Source organism: Phodopus roborovskii, unplaced genomic scaffold (assembly GCF_943737965.1).
Source record: "Phodopus roborovskii unplaced genomic scaffold, PHOROB, whole genome shotgun sequence".
Classification (NCBI taxonomy): Eukaryota; Metazoa; Chordata; class Mammalia; order Rodentia; family Cricetidae; genus Phodopus; species Phodopus roborovskii.
This window is the reverse complement of record NW_026126460.1, coordinates 2,716,378-2,730,785: the sequence shown is the minus strand read 5'-3', so window position 1 is coordinate 2,730,785 and position 14,408 is coordinate 2,716,378. Positions and strand designations below refer to the sequence as shown.

Here is a 14,408-nt window from a genome sequence, read left to right as displayed (position 1 = left end):
CCATCTTAGACCTACTAGAATGGCTAAGATAAAAAATATCAATGATAGTTGATGCAAAAAAAAAAAAAAATATGTGGAGCAAGAGGAACACTCCTCCAGTGCTGGTGGGAATGCATACTTGTATAGCCACTTTGGAAATCAATATGGTGATATCTCAGAAAATTGGGGCTCAGTCTACCTCAGGACCTAGCTATGACACTCCTGAACATATTCCCAAAGGACACTCCCTCATATCACTATGAAGACAACTGTGTCCTGTGCTCAACTATGTGTATAGCAGCTTTATTTACAATAACTAGAAACTGGAAACAACCTAGATGTCCCTCAACTGAATGGATAAAGACATTGTGGTACATTTACACAATGGAGTATTAGTCAGCTGTTAAAAACAACGGCATCATGAAATTTGCAGGCAAATGGATGGAACTACAAAAAAAAAAAAAAAAAAAATCCTAAGTGAGATAACTCAGACCCAGAAAGACAAACTTATACATATGTGGATATTAGCTATAAAGTAAAGGATAACCAGGCTACAATCCACAGACCCAGAGAAGCTAGGTAACATAGAGGGTTCAAGGTGGGACATATGAGTGTCATTGGGAAGGGAAAATAGAACAGACATGAGTCAAGGAAGGGGTGCATGTGGGGAAATGGGAACCAGAGAGGTCAGGTTGGGGGAGGATGAAAGGGGAGAATTCTGGAAGAGACAACTAGAATGGGGGGGGGCATTTGTGGATGACCTAGAAACCTAGTGTGATGGAAATTCTCAGGAATCTATGAAGGTAACCCTAGTTAAGATTCCTAGCAATGTGGGATTTGGAGCCTGAACGGGCCATCTCCTATAACCAGGCAAGACTTCTAGTGGAGGGATTGGGACACTAACCCAACCACATAGCTTTTGACCTACAATTTGCCATGCCTACAAGATGTGCTAGGGTATGGGTGGTCCAGAAATTGTAGGAGTGGCTAGCCATTGACTGGTCTAGTTTGAGACCCATGCCACAAGAGGGAGTCCACTCCTGAAACTTCCTGGAAGATCAGGACTCAGAGGCTGAATAGCCCAGAGACCTAGGATAGAACCAAACACAACTAGAAGAAAACCCAATGAAGTGATTCCTAGTGATATTCTGCTACACTCGTGGAATGGAGCCAAGCCCAGGTGTTATCAGAAGAGAGGCTTCACCCAGAAACTGATGGAAACAGATGCAAAAACCACAGCCAAATATTAGGCAAAGCTTGGAGATCCTGCAGAAGAGGGAGAGGAAGGATTGTAGGAGACAGATGGGTAAAAGATACCACAAGAAATCCAAAGAATCAACTAATTTGGGCTAATAGGCTCTCATAGAGCCTACATGGGACTGATCTAGGTCCTCTGCATATGTTACAGTTGTGGAGCCTCTTACGGTGGGAGTAGGGACTGTCTAAACCTTTTCTGGCTTTCGGGAACCTTTCTCCCTACTGGTTGCCTTGTCAAACCTTCAACTTGATATGCCATGTTTGGTTGATATCCATGGGAGGCCTGCCATTTTCTGAATAGAAATGGAGGAGGAGTGAATGGGAGAGCAGAGGGGTTGTGTGTAGGGGAGGGACTGAGAGTAGAGGAAGGAGGGGAAATGTGGTCGGGCTGTAAAACAAAACCAAAACCAAAAAGTGGTCCAAGAATGTGATAGACTTTGTGAGTTTATTGACTAATTGGTAGACTCCTGTCATTTTAGATGACATTTTGGTGGAAGTTTTTCTTACAAATTTTTTACCTGATGTGCACATCTGTACTGTACATGGATGCTTTTAGATGGTCTAAGGAGGTCTCAAAAAAAAGCAAAAACAAAAAACAAAAAACAAAAAAACAAACAAACAAACAAACAAAAACCAAAACTGTCTTTAGAAGACATGCTTGATTTTAGATGGGGGCCAGGCTCTTGACTTGACTAAGTGAGATAGAGTGAATGTCTCATTCTGTTATTCTTCAGATCTTTACTTCATGTGACTTGGCTTGGCCACAGCCTGCCTTTCTCTCTACAGGTTCTGTGTCCCGAGAAGACCTTATACAGAGGAAGCAGTGATTGGGAATCTGTCAGTGACCCTGTAAACTGCTTTTGTTGTAGGAGGCAGTGCAAGTATTGATTAAGCACTCGGCTGATGTCAATGCAAGAGACAAGAATTGGCAGACCCCCCTCCATGTGGCAGCAGCCAATAAGGCTGTCAAGTGTGCAGAAGTGATCATCCCACTACTGAGCAGTGTTAATGTCTCTGACCGAGGAGGGCGCACAGCCTTGCACCACGCAGCTCTGAATGGACATATGGAGGTGAGTGCTCTCCTCATTGGGACAAGTGGCTCAGACCCTGTTAGCCACAGATGCAGTCATTGTGAGTGTTGAGACTGTGTGAATGTCAGCGAAATAGAGGTAGATCACTTGGGCAGTTCTATCCATTCTCAAATTCAGATCATAACAAATAGAAAAAGTAGATTGCCGTATCAGTCTTCTCTTTGACATGCATGGCAGGGCCTTCTATGACATCATCTTTCTTGTCTAAATCCCTGACTTGCTGTTAGGGTTGATACTAATTTGGTTTAGATCACATGCAGACAGCGAGGAGCGCTCATCAATGCAGAGCAAACACTTGATTTCATTGTTTTTTATCTTTCAGATGGTCAATTTACTCTTGTCCAAGGGGGCAAACATCAATGCATTTGACAAGAAGGACCGGCGTGCTCTCCACTGGGCAGCATACATGGGTGAGGATTCTGTGTGTAGAAAGCAAAGTGCAGGGGTCATTACTAACTCAATGTAAGGGCAAGAGCCCAGTGTGCATAAGACTCTACTTTGATCCCCAAGATAACAAACAACAACTAAAAGCCACAAGCAGATGTAACTACAGACTCCACAGGCCCTTGTTGACTATATAGACTTTCTTGGGCAAGTCTGACTTAAGGGTTGGATTCCAGTTGAATGAAGGTTTGGCCCGTTTTCCTGGCATCTGTAAAGTGCTCTAGTTGGCCAGTTGCCTTGTCAGAGGCTTATTTATCCCCAAAGAGGGGGAGGATGACTCATGGTCTGGACCTCTCTGAACATTCTTCACTCTGGATTGGAAAGTGATACACTTTGCATGTATGTTAGCTTGTTATGGCATCAAATAAAGTGTTTAGGAAAGAAAGTAGACTGGTTAATAATGTAATACACCATGCTCTTTGTCTCTAAACTTCTAAATACTTTTGAAAGAAACAAAGGGAAGGAAGAAAGTTTCCTGGCTCCTTTGTAGGTAGAAGTGGTGGAGTTCCTATAGATCAGGTTTCTGCTATACTGGGTTCAAAGTGGAGGCCCATAGGCTTCCCCCCTGTCCACTCCACTCTGCCGGAGTTGAAGAAAGAGGATGCATCTCTGTTTTGTCCTTTTCTTTTGATAGGTGCAAAGATCTTGGACAAATGATAGTTCACACAGTTTATTCTCAGTGCACACATGAGGAACTAAGATATTTCTGTGAGTTGCTGGTTGTAGAAGAACCTGCAATGAGAAAAGAAGACAGGGTTCTATCAGATTAGATGCACACAGGCTGGTACCCACCCAGGGGATATTGTTTTGATAAATTCCAGATGATCAACACAATGAGACACAGAACAGCAATGGCGTTCATGCATATTTATAAACATCAAGGGCTTGTGACACACTAAGGGGAGATTCATCATAGAGAAGTACATATAATATGGTAACATGTGTGTTTCCCATTGCAGTGGAAACTTCTGGACAGTGAATGGAAACTTGGAAAATAAATACTGAAATATTAGATGGTACATTCAGGGATTGAGGATTGGCTTCTTTTTTAAAGGCATTTTTGCCTGTTTGAGTCAGTTTGACAAATGTTCATGCTTTTTATCATCATTTCAAAAATTTATCATTAATTGTTAGAGGTAGAAGAGAGTAGATTGGGCTAAGAATAAAACAGATCACACCACTAAAGATCTCTGAGTGAATTCTTAGACTTACAGAACCTAAGAATCTTAACATTTTGTAAGAATTAACTCTTTGTTTAGCTAAGACCTTGAACGGATCCTCCTGCCCTCCAAGTGCTAGAATTGAAGTGTATGTATGTATGTGAGTGTGTGGAGGGGCGCTGGCATGGGGATACACTCCTATAATTCCAGCACTGTATCCATAGTGTATCCCCATGTCAGCCCCCACCCCACTCCCTCTTCCTTCCTTGAGTATCACAGACCTTTGAGTTGTCGAAAAGCAATCAGATGTCTAGATAAAATGTACACTGAGCTACTCAAAGAATCAGGAGCTTCAAGCTTACACTTGGTTAATGGAGAGTTAAAATATTTTTGGTGACCTGAAGAAGTCAGATCATTATTACTCATGTCATCAGGCTACAAACAGGAAAGCATACATTTAGGTGACAATCCTTAGGAGATAATGAGATAGAAATTGGGACAAGTAGCTTGAGTTAGCACCACTAGTAATTGAAAACATTTTGTTGTATGTGCAAGGTTTTATAGATAAAGAATCACATTTTTTATAAAGCAAGCTCATAACTCCCTTCCCACCTGCCTTATGAATTTTAGGTTCAGCAGTCAGTGTCTGTCTCCTGCCCCTCAGTTAGCTGCAATGTTTGTAACAATGAACTTAAGCCTGGGATGATCTTCAATTATAAAATAAAGGCCAAACCCATTTATCACAGTGAGTTATGGAACAGAGCTCAAACACCCACAGCAACTGAGACTAGGAGGGTTTTCTATTTAGTGAATAATTTATGGGAGTTATTTTACATGGAAACATACGGAATTGCCTTCTTGTTGATTAAAACCTAACAAAGCAATGGCAGTTTCCAGTTTCACAGTAATCTGGCAGTATTCTGGTTTTTTGTTTGTTTGTTTTTAATTTACTTTTGTACATTAAATCATTACTGTTGAGCTCTTTTGGTTAGGAATGGTAGTGGCTTTCATTTTAACATAACCCTTGTTCTGTCTCTGTTTTGAGGTGTGTGTGTGTGTGGGGGGTCTTGCTGAGCCATCTAAGCTGGTATGGAATTCACTCAGTAGTCCTTGGTGTCTTTCAGCTTGTTACTTCTTTTCCTCAGTCTCCCAGTGTCTGGGATGGCACACTCAAATTCAGTACAACTTTGAAAAGGCCGTGGTACTAATGTGTTGTCACTCTGTGGTCGTTCTTTGTTGTCATGGTGAACTGCCACCCCTTTGTTACATCCCATTCAAGTCATATTCAGTCACCCTTTTTCTTCCCATGGGATTTATATAATGTCCAGCACATAATTGGTACTCAATAAATGCTCATTGACTATTTCCCATGAGGCAGCTTGGATTAGGGAAACACTGATGGTAAGAAAAAAAACCTAATAATGTTCTTTTTGGGTGCAATGAGTTGTCAAATTACCTAATTAAGGTTAACAATGTTTTTGCTGCTTTGTTTGTTAAGGTCACCTGGATGTTGTGGCACTGCTTATCAACCACGGCGCTGAAGTTACCTGCAAGGACAAGAAGGGTTACACGCCTCTGCATGCTGCAGCCTCCAATGGGCAGATCAACGTGGTCAAGCATCTCTTGAACCTGGGGGTGGAGGTAAAGCCCCGATGGCTGTGACACTCCTCGGTTCCTGTCTTTCTGGGCTTTCTGAAATAAAATCTTGTTTATATTTTTATTCAAGTGGAGAAAAAAACTTATTCTATTGAGTCCTGTACTTCTTATTGTGTGGACTGATAAATTGTGATATTGGTATTGATTAAATAACAGGAAACTAGAAACAGGCTGTATATATTGAGAAATATCTAAACATCTCTCTCTCTCTCTCTCTATATATATATATATATATATATATATACACACACACACACACACACACACACACACACACACACTATACATATGCACACACACTCTCACAATCTTTTTTAAATTTTTTTTTTTTTTTTTTTTTTTTTTGAGACAGGGTTTCTCTGTGTGACCCTGGCTGTCCTGGAGCTTGCTCTGTAGACCAGGCTGGTCTCTCGTGGCTCATAGCCCAAGAAGATGAATGGATGCCAGGGATTGAACAAGGGATTTTGGTGTTGAGCTATAGTCTGCTAGTTCCATTCTCCTATAGCCAGGAGCAGTAATGCTCAGGGTATCTAACCCCTGCAGGAAAGGGGAACCAAGTGTGTGAGACCTAGATGGAGACACCCAGACCCTTGGGCGGGTCTGGGAAAGCAGTAGGGAGTTGTGGACAAACACACCCCAGTTCTGCAGGCGGATGTCAGGCTCCAGAGTAAAAACAGCCTGACTTGAGGGCTCGGGCTCTGCAAGTCCCCTCTTTTGCTAACCCTGTCCCCTCTTTTCATGGTCACTGTTCATGAGCTTATGTCTTTGGGGTTTGTTCCTTTCCTTTCTGACATTTTGAAAGTGTCTGCCTTCATTCTTACTTGTCTTTCAATAACTGGGAAGACCCTTCCACAGGCTGAACTATCTAATGCCTCGTGGGTCATTTTTTGTCATATTCAATTTTGCCTGTCTTTCCCAGGGTTGGGGGAGGGGGTTGACAGGGGCTCTCGGGATACCTGCTGGGGAGCAAGTGAGCTCTGAATAATTACACTGCCGGGTGGATATTTCCGTTCCCTCGCCAGAGCCATTAGGCTTTTTGTAGCAAATGGAGTAAATTGGCTCCAGTGATTTTAATTGCACTGTTGGATGCTTTGCAGGTTGATGAAATCAATGTCTATGGAAACACAGCACTGCACATTGCCTGCTACAACGGCCAGGATGCTGTCGTTAATGAGCTCATCGACTACGGTGCTAATGTGAACCAGCCCAACAACAGTGGCTTCACCCCTCTGCATTTCGCAGCAGCATCTACTCATGGTGCTCTGTGTCTGGAATTGTTAGTAAACAATGGGGCTGATGTGAACATTCAGGTATGGTACTCAGTTTCTCTGCTTAAACACCTGTGAACCGGCCCTTTGCACGTTGATTCATATAGCCTCATCCTGGATTGAGATGCTGTGGAAATTGCTGGGATGCCTCTCCAGGTGTGATGGTGCCAGCACGTAGGCATCAAGGCTCCAATCCTTTCTCCTTTTTTTTTTTTAAATTGATTCAATTTTTTCACTTATTTTACATGCCAACCTCAGTTTTCTCTCCCTCCTCTCCTCCTGTGGGCATCTGTGGGTCTTCTGAAGAAGAAGGATGATGGGTGTTAGGTAAAAGCACCATCTTTGCAACTCAGCACTCAATTAACTCACAGGTTGAAACCCTCTGATTTTGATCATTGGGCATGCTGCTTTTAAACACAAAAGGAAACACTTTTCCATTCCGAGAAAAAAATAAATTAAGCTATAGCAGACCTACAGATGGGATGCCTTCACAATAATTGAAAGTCTGCAAAACTGGTCTAGGTTTTGAGTCATGAAGACGAGAAATGAGAGGGGCTGTTAGAGGGACAAATTTTGCAGAGAATCAGCAGAGGCTGGCAAGAGAGAGGAGCTGAAGATGAGGAATGGAACCCGGGGAAAGGAAAGTGGCACTGTAGAGTAGTCATGTGCTTTGATCTGGGGCCACACTGCCTTAACTTTAGATAGAGCAGCCAATTCTAGCATTGACTTCAGATAACTAAACAAAAGCAACCTGTCTATGACCCAGTTATTTTATTTGGAAAGTTAGGGAAATAATAGTATTGTCTTGATGGTCATGTTGTAACGGTTAAACACAGTTATCATACCAAAATTATACAGATCAAAATTTGACATACACTAAGCACCTCATTTTGTTCATATTAATTGGGAAGATGCCAGGAGCAAGAGTAGGCATAGGAGGTAAACTGATGCACTTAGTTTATGTGTGTGTGTGTGTGTGTGTGTGTGTCTGTCATAGCACACATGAATGTGGAGGTCAGAGGACAACTTGTAGGAGTTAGTTCTCTTCTATTTCCATGTGGGTTATGGGAATTGAACTTGGGTACCCTGACTTGAGAACAGGTACCCTTACCCACTGAGCCATCTCTTAGGTTCTACATTTAATTTTTGAGAAACTGATGTGGAGTCAGCCTGAGGACACAGTAGTGGAAACGTGATATTCTAGCATAGAAGAGCAGTAAAGAGTATGAAAAATTAGTATTTAGGCTGCTTCAGTCACAAAAACATGACAGGAAAGGGTGGAGTTATTTCAGGAGAGCATACATAGTGGCGTGAGTGGAGAAGGCAAGGGAGGACTCCAGGACTTGACTCTTAGGGTCCAGAGAAGGAGGAGCACAAGCAGAGGATGAGGAAGAGGCAGGGAAGGGGAGAAAGAACTGAAGGGAGTTTGGTATCTTCATCAAGGTCAGGCTCAATCAGAAGGGAAAAATAAACGGAAGGAGAGTGTTTCAGAGCCTCACACACTATACATGGAATGCAGAGTCGCAGAAGAGGTGAGAGGAAGGCCTTTGGAAACACGGAGGAGACCAAGGAGACACAGGTCAATGTGACAATGTGACAAAGTAGGGTGGAAGTCACAGAGTCACGGGGAACAAGTGGCCAAACGATCATCATCTCCAGGACTGTGAATATCTGTGGTTCTTTCGTGGAAGATGATGGACATTGTTAGGTAAAGGCACCATCTTTGCAACCCTCCACTTAATTAACTCACAGGCTGTCTGAGGCTCCCCATCCTCTGAAAAATGCATCCCAGTGCTCTCAGTGTGCCTGATGCCCAGAGCTAGGAAGCCACTTCTTGCCATACCTGCCTGCTTCTTCCAATTGGCTGCCCAGCAGTCAGTTCAAATTAGATAATGGACCTACAGATTACATTGGTTATTTGCCTTAGCTTCTTTCCTGTAAAATGGACCTGAGGGGCTGGAGAGATGGCTCAGCAGTTAATAGCACTTGTTGCTCTTACAAAGGGACCTGGGCTTTAAAATGACCCATCACTCCAGTTTCAGAGGATCTAACGTCAACTTCTGCTACACACAGATGCCTGCACATGCATTCATAGTGCACATTTATACACTTGGGTACACATATATACACATAAAGTCAGTAAATCTTTTGAAAATGGACCAGACTAAATGCATATTTACTTAGCCTTGATGCTTAATTTTTCTTAGAGACTGATAGTCATAAATAGAATGCGAGAATTTGCAGCTTAAAACCATAGCTGGGTTTCTCTGTATCTACTCTATAAAGGGAGTTTTGACTTCATATCTAGGCTTTTTTTGGGGGCTCCTTTTATTTCCTGTGCCTATCTTCTCTGAGTGTGGTGTTACCTCTAGATTCTCTTTCCAGGTTCAACATACATTCTAAATGTAACTACATTTTCATGGACCAACCTGTCTGACTCAAGGCAGATTTCTAGTTAGAGTTGTTACCTCTCTGTCCCACATTGCTCTTAGATTTTTAAATGTGGATATTAGACAGTTTGTTTTCATTCTGATTTTTCAAATTGGACAGAATGCAGCTAGTATCCACCTACTATTCACTCTGGTTTCTTCCATACTTATAAACTGAGTGACGTTTTCATGGACAGTAACAAGATTGATGGGAAAGGGGGAGGATGTGTTCCATGTGCATTTTATAGTCATGTTTTATTAGGGTCATCTCATTTTATTTAACTTTGACTTTTCACTATTTAAATTTGATAGACTGATAAAGACATGTTATTTTATATCAAAATCTATTGAAGATCGACTTGTAACTTGCAAATAAGAGTATATAATTTTTTTCTTCTCTTCTACAGACCATATTATAAGTTCTGTAGCATCTCAAGGTTTTTGTTTGTTTGTTTGTTTGTTTACAAGCACTCAAAGTAAGATTTCAAGAAGATACTGAGCACAAAGCCACAGCGGATGAGACAAAACAAAAACAAATCAAAACAATAACAAAAACAGTCTCAGAAATTGCCGCAGCCATGTTGCCTAATTCCTGATCACTAACATTTAGACTGGTCATGATCTCCATTCCTTTCTGTCCATGGACCTTTGGAGCATTTGTATGTAGGAGACTGGAACTGAAGCCTGCCACGTATCTGCTGAAGTGGGATAGTTCCATTGTCTGTATGCTTTAAGACTAACTTACAGAATGATGTTTAACACAAACTAGAATGGGCAGGAGGAAACAATAGAAGGGATGTAACCTTGGAATTTTGGAGAAGTAACAGAGGAGGAAGGGAATGAACTGTGAGTCCACACATATCATCTTTGGCATTTTTAACCATTAAAAACAAAACAAACTGGATCATATAATGGCTTTTCCCAACCAGCTTTGAGGTACCCTTCCATTGACTTAGGAATCCTTCTTGGGTTCCCGAGTTTACATGCTGACACCCCTACCCCAGCTTAGGGGTGAGCTCATATCAGCCTTACTGCCTTGTGACAGATGGGCCACCGATTCCTGTGACTCTGGGATACATCATGCCATAGAGCATGTCCTGACTCTAAGGAGCAGCAGTGCCATTTAGGGAGGAGACTTTGGGGCTGGAGGTGCTGGAAGATGAGCAAACAAGACATTGTGAATGAATTCCTGAGAAGCATGGGGGTCAAGACAGTTTATACATTCTATTTAGTTCAAGGGCATGTTGTAGTCTACCCTGCAAAAAAGTAGCAGTATTTGTCACAAAGTAATCTTAATTCTTACTAGCTCTCCCTTATGACTCAGGGCTTGAGAAATCCCTAAAAGAACTTCTTGTTTCATTAAATGAATTCCTTAAATAAAGTGTTGAAAGCCTTAAATCTGATGGGAAAAACATGCCCAGAAAACTGGGGGGAGACTAGGAATGAAGAAAAATATTTTAAGCCTAGCCTTGAACAAATTAGAAGGGTTAGACACAATCTCCCGAGTACACAGGCAATGTGGTCCTTGTTCAAATTTCCAGGGACAGTGGCAGCAGCCAGGTGCCAGCGTGAAGAACTTTTCAGGCAACGAAGTGTAGCAGAGTCCTAGTTTCAGATTCATTGGGTTCTAAATTTTGAAGACTGAAGGAAGAATGTTACCCTTGGAATATCATTGGTTTTCAGTGTTTTTTTTTTTTTTTTTTTTTTAAACAGTGAGCACCCTTTATATCCATACCATGTAAACAAAGAAGCCCCAAATGGTAGCTGTAAAACTTAGGACAACTGGCTATTGCCTGGTCTTATTAGTAGGTGAACAAAGGCAAAAGTCCGCAAAGGTACATCGGAAATGAGCATCATCTGTACCAAACAGCCCATCTTTGCATCCTACCCTCTGTGATCATCTCTGTTTATTTGTCTTTTTACTAGAGACGTAAACACTCCCAAAAAGCAGAGTTTGGTTGCCATTTTCTACACAGGACTGGCTTTGCAAACTATACAGTAGTAACTGCCTGCTTCTGCTTTGGCTTGCAGCTGTAATTCATACAGCTACCAAGTACATAATCCTTGATAGAGACTTTACATGTTCATTTCCAGGCATGGGAAGGCCCTTACTTCAAAATTTACCAAGATGTTTCCTAAACACTGAAGTATTTATAGCTTTATATACATTGAATTAAATCATAATTACTTCTGCTTTTATATTAAATTTAAGAGAAAATGCTGGAGAAACATTTTAAAGAAATAGCACCACCTACGGACAAATTAGTGTCAACTCTGAAATTCTCATTTTCGCTTTCCCTGAGTCTTACTCTGCCATCCATCTGACTGAAAGGGCTTGTCCTCCCTCCCTCCCTCCCTTCCTTCCTTCCTCCTCCTTCCCTCCTTCCCTCCCTCCCTCCCTTCCTTCTTTCCTTCCTTCCCTCTTTTCCTACTTTCTTCTTTTTTAAAAATGATGGTTGTTTTTTAATTCCTTATTCTAGAGTGGTTCTCAGGCATATGTCTCAAGGTCAGTGATGAAGACAAACCTCATCCTCCCAGTGGCTTTTATTTTTCCTTTAAAAGGCTCCAAGTGCCCATCTTTTCTCAATATTTTCTGATTTTGGCTACAATCATATTATGGATCATATAGTGTTTTTTCTTCAACTAGGATGTAGTTATCACTGTGATTAAGTCTTCCATTGGCATAGACTTTGTGTAATTACTTTCTTCTTTTCAAAGGAATACTTATAGGATATAGTAATGTTCTCTCTGATAAAACAAAAACAAAACAAAACAACCTGCTCTTACCTTTGAGTACACTGTGCAAGCTTGGGATGATGCCCATGTCCCTGTTCAGATTCATATCTGAACAGAATTCATATCATCACTAAACGCCCTGGGTAGGGCTGGACCTAGGTCCTTTAAGAGATACTTATTCTTCAATTGGGGATTTTAAAAACAAAGCCATTTTAAAACATAGATGCTTCGATTTTCTCTAAGATTGAATATTCATGTGGGACATTTCATTTTTTAATCTCAGATTTGAAGAGACATTTATGGTGATATTTAGGGAAATAATTGTGATAAAAGTTTTAAAAACACACAAGTGTCAGCAAGCTGGTTCAATAAGTAAAGTCTCCTGCTGCCAGGCCTGTTGACCTGAGTTAGAACTTTGGGTACCACATGATAGAAGATGAGAACTGGCTCCCTCAAGTTATCCTCTGACCTCCATATGTGCATGGAAGCAAGTACATCCACGTACATACATATTACATAAATTAAAATGTAGTAAGATTGAATGAAGAAATGGTCACTCCCTGCCTTAAGTTCAAACCTACCATAAATTTAAGATTACTTTAACAAATTCCTTCCCAATACTGAACATCACAGCTTGGCAGCAGTCCACTGCAATGTCTCTGTTGCTGATCTGCATGCCACTGCCACCACACCACAACTTCAGGGTTTCAATCTGCATGTCATAGCCCAGAAAAGGAGCTGCACTGAAGCTCCGAGGCACAGTTCCTACTGAATCTGAACAGGTCCACACAATCACAAGGTTAGAATGCTGTGTGGAGCTGTTAGGAATTGGAAGAGTCTGCACATCCATCCCTCCAGAGATGCCTTTGTCCCACAGTCACGATAGTTTCTTTCAGGTGTATTTTCACTTCTTAACTGTGTGAGAGTCTGATCTTGATATGTTAGCACTCAGTAGATAAGTTCTGTACATTTTCTATGTTTTGTTTTAGCCTGCTTTAGGAAGTTTCACGATTTTTTGTCATGAGTAATACATATATAAATTCAGCACATATTGTGTGGGAAATAAGAATCTGGGACACAATATAGGCTGATGGATATTTATTTGAGGAAAAAAATCTCTTACACCAGAAATAGATGACTGTCACAGGTTCCCATTCCAAGGATGCCCCCGATGCTCTGTCTCAGACCAGGAAGTAAGAGAGAGAGCTGGGGTCTGGGACTTCAGAACTAGCCCCCACCAGTTATGTCCACATCTGTCCCCACACCCCAATGGGCATGGTCAGTGCAACAGGTGCGGACGGGGTGGACATCTCACTACAAGCACACATATACTATCTACTAAAGTCACATGGAGAGAATGGTGCAGGGTTTCCCACATAGTTTTGAGAGTTGTGTCAGTTTAGTCAGCTCCAGGTCAAACAGGTCCATACAAGTTTGCAGATCACTTATCTCTCTGGAAGCTGAGAAGTACACCAAAGATGTCCTTTGTCAGCTGATGACAAGGGAGGAGAAAGAATTTTAAATGATCATTTCTCTGAGGGTTTTTAACATGTGATGTTAATTTTTTTTTTTAACTAAAAGAAAAGGAGGCTGGTGAGGTGGCTTAGCAGGTAAAGGCGCAAGCCTGAGTTTGATTCCCGGAACCCACACACAACAGGAAGGAGAAAATGTGTTCTATGAAGCTATCCTCTGGCTTCCATATGTGCACTATTCCTGTCCCCCATCCCCACCATTGAACACATGCACACAACACACACACACACACACACACACATACACACACACACACACCATGTAGTAATAGAAATAATAAATAACATTTAAACATGTAAATATCTGACAATGCACAGTAACTGGAGAGGTCTTACATATTGCATCTTTTTATACATGATATTTTTATGCTTTGTGAATTTCATACATATATACAATGTATTTGGGTCAAACTTAACTGCCCCTTCCCTAGATCAGGGATCCCCACTATAAGTACATGAGTGTGAGGCCATTCACTGGAGCAAGGTCAGCCTACTAGAGACTACACCCCTAAGTAAAACTGATTCTCCTTCCATCAGCAGCCACCAGTGATCAATAGCTCCACAACTAGAGGTGAGGACTCACAAGCCCTGCCCCTTTCCATGCTGAAATGTGGACTGGGTTGATCTTGTGGAGGCAACAGTACCTCCACAAGACAAACTGCCGAGAGTTCCTGAGCACATCAGTCAGGAACTGTCACATCCAGGAGACAGTTTTTCCCAGTCCTCCCCAGTCTCTGCCTCTTTGGATCTTTATCCTTTTATTTCAAAGTTATCTCTTCTTTGTAATTGTTGACCACAATTTTAAAGCATCAGTTGAGAGTGCTATTTGCAGGGTACCAAGAGTGACTTTCACAGT

General features: G+C 41.6%; 1 protein-coding gene across 4 annotated transcripts in view; it reads left to right on the top strand.

Moving 5' to 3' along the window:
- Nucleotides 1-14,408, top strand: part of Ankrd44 (ankyrin repeat domain 44) — a 255,233-nt gene that overhangs the window by 139,446 nt on the left and 101,379 nt on the right. For all 4 annotated transcript variants that reach the window (XM_051190211.1, XM_051190209.1, XM_051190210.1 and 1 more), the window contains exons 5-8: nucleotides 2,106-2,306; nucleotides 2,650-2,737; nucleotides 5,430-5,572; nucleotides 6,685-6,897. In XM_051190211.1, coding sequence (XP_051046168.1) covers nucleotides 2,106-2,306; nucleotides 2,650-2,737; nucleotides 5,430-5,572; nucleotides 6,685-6,897 — 645 coding nt within the window. The remainder of the gene's footprint in view (nucleotides 1-2,105; nucleotides 2,307-2,649; nucleotides 2,738-5,429; nucleotides 5,573-6,684; nucleotides 6,898-14,408) is intronic.